Source organism: Pteropus vampyrus, unplaced genomic scaffold (assembly GCF_000151845.1).
Source record: "Pteropus vampyrus isolate Shadow unplaced genomic scaffold, Pvam_2.0 Scaffold151, whole genome shotgun sequence".
Taxonomy (NCBI): Eukaryota; Metazoa; Chordata; class Mammalia; order Chiroptera; family Pteropodidae; genus Pteropus; species Pteropus vampyrus.
Genome location: NW_011888932.1, coordinates 1,058,707 through 1,065,598, shown reverse-complemented (window position 1 = coordinate 1,065,598; position 6,892 = coordinate 1,058,707). Strand labels below are relative to the sequence as shown.

At 42.6% G+C, this 6,892-nt stretch overlaps 1 protein-coding gene across 5 annotated transcripts in view; it reads left to right on the top strand.

The window, feature by feature from the left end:
- Positions 1 to 6,892, top strand: part of KANK4 (KN motif and ankyrin repeat domains 4) — a 40,502-nt gene that overhangs the window by 24,712 nt on the left and 8,898 nt on the right. For all 5 annotated transcript variants that reach the window (XM_023536222.1, XM_023536221.1, XM_023536223.1 and 2 more), the window contains one exon: positions 4,970 to 5,112. In XM_023536222.1, the coding sequence (XP_023391990.1) occupies positions 4,970 to 5,112 (143 nt within the window). The remainder of the gene's footprint in view (positions 1 to 4,969; positions 5,113 to 6,892) is intronic.

The window sequence follows — 6,892 nt, the reverse complement described above, 5'->3', positions numbered from 1 at the left end:
GAGTAGGGAAGACAGTGATATAGCATAGTAGCTAACAGAGGCAAGAGAGACTACAGAGAATTGTTTTTGTGTGTTTGTGAACATGTTTACTGGCACTGAAGAAGAATCTGAGAGACATAGACTAAGATATTAAAGATAGAAAGGACAGAGGATGCTTGATGGAGCAAGATCTTGGAAGAGTTGGAAAAGCCTGGAATCCACAGCAAAGGCAGATGAGGTCACCTGAGGCAAGATGCTGAGATATTTATTCCTCTGAGAGAGAAGTAAAAGGAAGTTAAAGGTCCAGGGAGATGAGGAAGAGGAGAGAAAGGAAGAGAAGACCACTCACTTTAGATGGCCTTGATCTTCTCAGGAAAGTAAGAACAGGATCTGGGTTTTGGCAACTGCAAAGAGGTAGTTAATAGTTAATCAAAGGAACTCTTCAAGGACTTCTGAGTGGCTCCAGAGTCTGCTGAGATGACACCATAGGGCTTACAGTAGAGCCTTTCAGCAGAGTATATGACAACATCAAGTGGTCTAGGTATGACGGTATAGACAGGTGGGTGATAGGGCTGACTGAAGATGTGTTGTTTCCAGTTGAATGTCACCTATGGGTTTAGGAAGGCTGTATGAGGGATATCTAAGAGGGTACCTATGAGAGGTATAAGGCCCCAAATGATCTTTCCAGATTAGGTAGACCCTCTGCTAAACATGTGGATAGATCTCATTTAATTCTCATAATGATCCTGTGACCCTGGATGTCTGTTTTATAGGTGAGAAGCATGACACTGAGAGAAGTCAACAGACTTGCCTTAGATCACTCAATGACCAAATGTGTTGCTGGTGTTGTAGAAAAGTTGCAAACACTCAGACCAGCGAGAAATCAAGCAGCACGCAGAGGTTTGGAGTAACTCAATTTTATTACGCTTCCCAGAAGAGCTAGTGCTCTGAAAATCTGGGCCCCGAACTTAGGGGCAATTTTATTTTTATGCTCGCATTGTTACAGTTGGCATGGGCTGATTTACAGACCCCTGAAGTTGCTATAGGCTACAGGCAGTTACAGATCACAGGATTTTCTGTCTAACAAGCACTAAAGTAATACATCTTTTCTAACAAACACCACAGCAATGCATCTTTAGGGGAGGATGAGTTCTCAGTTGACTTTGAGATCTCTGGCTTTGCAACAAGCATGTTTACAGAAGCAGAAAAGAGCTGATTAAAAATGTTGGCCAATTAAGAAGGAGATCCCTCTTCAGTGTGTGGCTACCCTATCTCTCTCTCTCTAGGTGAACACCCTAGAGAGAGAGAGATAGGGTAGCCACACACTGAAGAGGGATCTCCTTCTTAATTGGCCAACATTTTTAGTCAACTGAGAACTCATCCTGTTTCTTTCTTTATATGATCTTTGCTTGTCATTTCTACCCAACAGAACTCAGTTAACTAAATTGAAGGGTGTTGTTGCCTGTCTCCTTCTTTTCAGTATCCCCAGGACCTAGACCAGTTCCTGGCTCTTAGTAGGTGTCAAGTGAATATATATGTTTCGTGAGTAGACAGATGACTTCTGGGAGCTAGGTTATATTTCAATAAAATTCCAATTCTCAAAAATTCCATTAAACAGCCTTTAGGCTCCTCACCTGAGTTGGTAAGTGACATGCATAATGTCAGCCTAAAGTTCTTTCTGCTTCCCATATCATCATGATGCAAGACAGGGCAAATTTCCCTGAGTGGTGGGGAGGCCAAGCCCTGTGCTGAGAGAAGAGGGTCCTTCGGTGGAGAGTGTGGAAAGAATTCAACACACACGCCAAAGTTAGCGTCAAAAGGAAAGTTTGTTGGAAAAGGGGTAATACTCCACAGACAGAGTGTGGTCTCTCAGAGGCAGACAGTGAGAAAGACAGTGAGAGACACTGAGAAGGACTTAGAGGGACAGAGACAATAGAGACGATGACAGTGATAGAGACAGAGTAAAGGCACTGAAAGGGACCCTGAGTGTACAGGGAATTCAGTTTGTATGTCATTTTTTACTTCCTATTTCCTTTGATATGGACATACAGTGAAGAAGGGGAATAGTAAGCAGCATGAAAAGGTAAAAATATGTAGAGTGAATGTCCTGCTGGCAGTTCCCAGCCTTTAATCCTTAGGTTCCCCATGGTTTTAGCCATAGGGAATGACTCTTGGTTCCTGTTTCCCCTTCACAGGTGTGGGGAAGGGGCTGTGAGCAATCCCAGCAGAAATCTTCCTTTGTTCTGCAGGTGTCCCCCTGGCCTGGCTGCAGGGCTGATCAGCGTATTGCAGTTTCTGATTGTGGCTTGGTTAACATTTTTTAATTCTCTTGCCTCCTCCCTACATTCATCTGAGGAAGATGAAGTTACAATTTTAACAATGAACCAATTTCACTGGATTTCAGTTTTTCGTGGATTTATAGGTAGCCTCAAAGTGGTAGCTCAACTGTTAAAGACACGTCATTAAAGGGAGATGCCTCTGTGTTCACTGTGCTCAGTGTTAGGGACTTTCATTATAGAACATAAATAACAATGATACCTACTGCTCTTTGAGTGTCTTCCTTATTCCAGACATAGTGCTAGGTATGATAAACACAAACACTATCATACATAATCCTTGCAGGAATTTTGAAGCAGATATTAATTGCACTTTTCAAGTGAGAAAACTGAGGCTCAGAGAAGTCAGGTAATGTGGTAAAATTCACAGAGCCAGTAAATAGCTAAGCCGGAATTTCAACTATGATCTGGGCTTTTTGTAATACCCCAAACTAGGTTTAGGGGCACTGTGAGACTTTGGGAACACCTACGATGTGCACGAAGAATCCCAAGATCTGTGGCATAGAGCCCTTGTCTTTAAGTAGCTCACCGACGTGAAGCCTGTTAATAGTTCTCCAGGTGGGTCCGGCCAGGTTGGGGAATGGACAACCTAAGACTTGGTTGTTATAAATTTCTGCTGATGTTGACTGAGAATCTAATCAATACCCATCAGCCCTAAAGTAGTTTGGAAGCTTTTCCCTTTAACACGCTGAAATAGCTAAATAGCCAAAGCATAAAGTGTGAAGGGGGAAAGGGCTGAAGGTGCCATTACTTTTCCTCAATGTGGAAGGGATGTTGAGGATGACAGATCCGTCACAGTCTCAAACCTGGGGTCCCTTCTTAGGCAGTTGTGAAGCATCCAGAAAGCACACTACAGTCTACAAAGCGTTGTACGGTAGTGACTCGTCATTATTGAGAATAGAGCCAACGGGTGCATCTCCACCAGCTTAGTTCTTTGTGATCCATCTTTTATTTTGCTGGCTGCCACTGTAGAGGAGAAAGCTTGTTGAGTCTAAGTGTGCTGAGTCAAGAGCCTTTCCCCTCCCCTCCAGGGAGAGTTGGTTTGCTCCCTGGTGGCCGGCTGCTTTGAAGTGTGACAGCCCTGGGGAGGGCTTTCAGCTCCTTTTCAAGCACCTGGGGAGGAGTCAGTCCTCACTCTACTTGGGCTACAAGTCAAGTTTCCGAAGAGAGGAACGGAAACTGTACTTGTTTACACTTCATAAAATAGTCATGGAGTAAAAATTAAAAAGTGATTAATAAGGGAATGCAAATATTCCCATCTTTATCAAGATAGAGTTATAAGGCCACACATGGAATTCGTTTTCAGCTTTCACAGCCCAGCTGGTTATGGCAGTGGTCAGAGGGGCTTCAGGAAAGAAACTGCTGATTTTTCCATATCCACTGGCATCCTCGTTTCACTATGTCATATTTCTGAAAAAGTGTTTGGGGCGGGGTGGAGGGGATGTCAAACAAATGTTGGGCTTTTTTTTTCCTTGCACAGAACGTGTGGGTAGAACTGACATTTTTCTTCTAAACCAGATATGTTACAATAAATACCTAAATATTCATGAGCAAATAGCAAGAGTATGAATAGTGAAAACCATTCTGGATTAAAAATAATAATAACAGCACTTATTGAGTGTTTATTATGTGCTAAGTGCTGTTTTAAGTACTTCTAATACACAAACTCATTAAATTTCACAATAACCCTATGAGGCGGGTTCTGTTATTATCCCCATTTTACAGAGGAAATACAAATCAGGAGATTTGATGTCCTGAAATAGTTTTATTATTGTCCAAAAGAGAACCAGAGGCTTTTTGGATAAGGAACAGTACAGGGAAGATTTGGTTTCCCCCTAAAGGTGGGGTCATTTATACAACAGATAACAGATCGATGATCTCCTACTGTCTCCTTTGGTGGAGAGGGATATGAATGCCTATTTCCAGGACTTCAAAACAGAAATTTCTTTTGAATTCAAATTTAATACTTCATCTTTAAAATATGCCAGTTTTCTCATTCTGTTGCTAAATGTATAGTCTTAATTGTTTTAACATAATACAGTATGGAGTTTTTCCCTCTCTGTGTTTCAAGTGAGATAGTTTTCCTAGAAGATTTCCTATGCTTATCCTGTGGTGTTTTTCATGCCCCCTCGTATATTGCATAGCATATCACCAAGCCCTTGAAAAAAACCTACAAACGCAGCCATCAGCTTAAGAGTTTCACACAGACATAGAAAGAGTGAAACCTAAAATGCACAGCTGTGGGCAATGTGTGGCTGGGTAAGTGATGGGCTCTAGAGCCAGACAGACCTGAGTCCTGGTCCCACTCACGTTCACTTGGGCAGTTTATGCAGTTTCACTGACCTTCAGTGTTCTCATCTGTAAAATTAGAATAATGTCTTGTTCTCTGCTTTATGAGAAAAGTCATGGTCATTGGCCCCCTTGGCCATCTCCAACTCTGCTGTGGACCTTCTTGCTGGGTATCCTCAGAAAACCTATAAAGAACAGTAACCAGTTTTAAAAGCTGCTAAAAATGTAAAACATTGATTCCACCTCCTGGGAAAGGATTGCTCTATTCCATTTTAACCAGCAGGCAGCATCCTGTTGACCAGGCTAAAGCAGTCTTGCTTCTGGCCCCTTGAGAGTTATTCCAGGGTTTATTGCTCTTCTTGCAGGCGTCTGCAATGTGAACCATCAGAACAAAGCTGGATATACCGCCGTGATGATCACTCCCTTGGCTTCTGCAGAGACTGATGAAGACATGGCTGTCGTCTGGAAGCTCTTAAAAGAAGGAGATGTGAACATCCAAGCTACCCAGGTATGAGGTGTGAACCTGACTTCATCTTTAATAAATGCGAGAACCTCCCAGTTTTATTATGCCAGTGAGGTAAGAAATTCCATGCAGATCCAAGTAGAGTTTTTAACCCAAAAAAGGCTGAGGCTTCCAAATGGTATCTGTCCAAAGCCTGACCATTTGTTTCCTCAAAAGCTTCTGAGACCCAGACAGGCTGGGACAGAGGTCAGTGACCTTGTAACCTATGTCCTAGTCTGAAATTGGGCAAATTCCACCTAGACTCAACTTCTCAAACCAAATGTTCCCACAGTTAGCATGTTGAGAAGGCGTTTGCCAGTTGGATACTCTAGAAGCATGATTTGCAAGTTGGCTGCTCTAGATTTATGATTAAGATGAACCTTAATCATGAATTACAAAGTGGTTCAGGGGGTTGGGGTATTTCTGTTCAGCTTCTGGACCTGTCTACTTGAGAATACAGAGTAAGAGTATGGTCCTGACCCAGTAAGTGTCCTTATGTAACAACAGGGTCTCCTCAAAAGGCCACTTACCCATCTTTGACTAATACAAGAGCAAGTAGAGTGCATTCAACTTTTTTCCCCCTAGAGTGACCATAGATGGTAGACTAACTATCAAGAACTGTGAAGGGTCTGAGATTGTACTGTCCCTTAAAGCTATCAAATTAGCATGCTATAGTATCATGGAAGCTGGCAGATGACACGAGACTCCTATGCCAGAGACAAAGAACAGTGAATTACTCACAGCAGTAGCAGCAGCCACAGCATCGGTATTTACACCAGTTTCCCAAATCTCAATTCCTCATTTCTATAGGGTAGTGTGAGAGGGTCAGATTTGTGCACCGAGTGGGTTGTGTTACTAGAGAGGAACCCTGTAGAGAGGAACCAGTATAAAAGAACTTGAATCTTTTATACTGGTCAGTAAGCATGTCTACCCTCTGTTCTAGAGAACACACTATCTCTATCTTCCAAGGCTGTTCACTGTATAAACATCCTTAAAAAGATAGTCTAGAACAAAAGGCCAGATAACGCTTCACTCACAAGATGTGCAGAAAGCCAAGAGACACATGGAAAATTGTCTCCCAACGATATCTTAACCTCGCTCCCCCTCACCCCACCAGAGTGATTGCAGACAGTAGCCTAACCTGGTGGCAAAGTCACTTTGCACACTTCATCTAATAGCAATCCTATTGATGGCAAGAAACAGAAATATGTAGATCACGTTCTGATTTTCAACGTATTTCACCCACCTACAACTCCTACTCCATACAACTCAATAAACTTTTCATTTTAAATAATGTTTCCCATAAGCATGTTATTTTTTTCTAAATTGGGCCTCTTGCAAGAGAGGATGCTTACTTACAAACAAAACCAACACCTTTTTATTACAGAGAAGAAATTGATGGTCCAGGAGGGTAAAGGGACTCATTCCAAGTCACCGAAGGAGTGATGAGAATTCATAACTGCAGCTGCTCCCTTCAGCTCCCCATGTGGCTTTTTGTTGAGGAGAGGTGCAGATACAATGTTAAATAGGAGTGAGTCGGGAGGCTGAGAGTGTTCTGAGCTAAGCTACTTATTTCTCCTTGTACCTTCAGGGTTAGCACAGCAGTTGGCATATAGCCGTATTCTGTAAACAATCTTTGAATTAAATTGTATTGAACTGGACCAGGAGGGAGGTAAGGAAGGAAGGGGCCCTGAGTCAGACAGAGGGGCAGACATGAAGACAATCTGCATATGTCATCCAGCTATAATACCACTTGGAGAGAGGGGTTTGGATGGAAACCTCATGG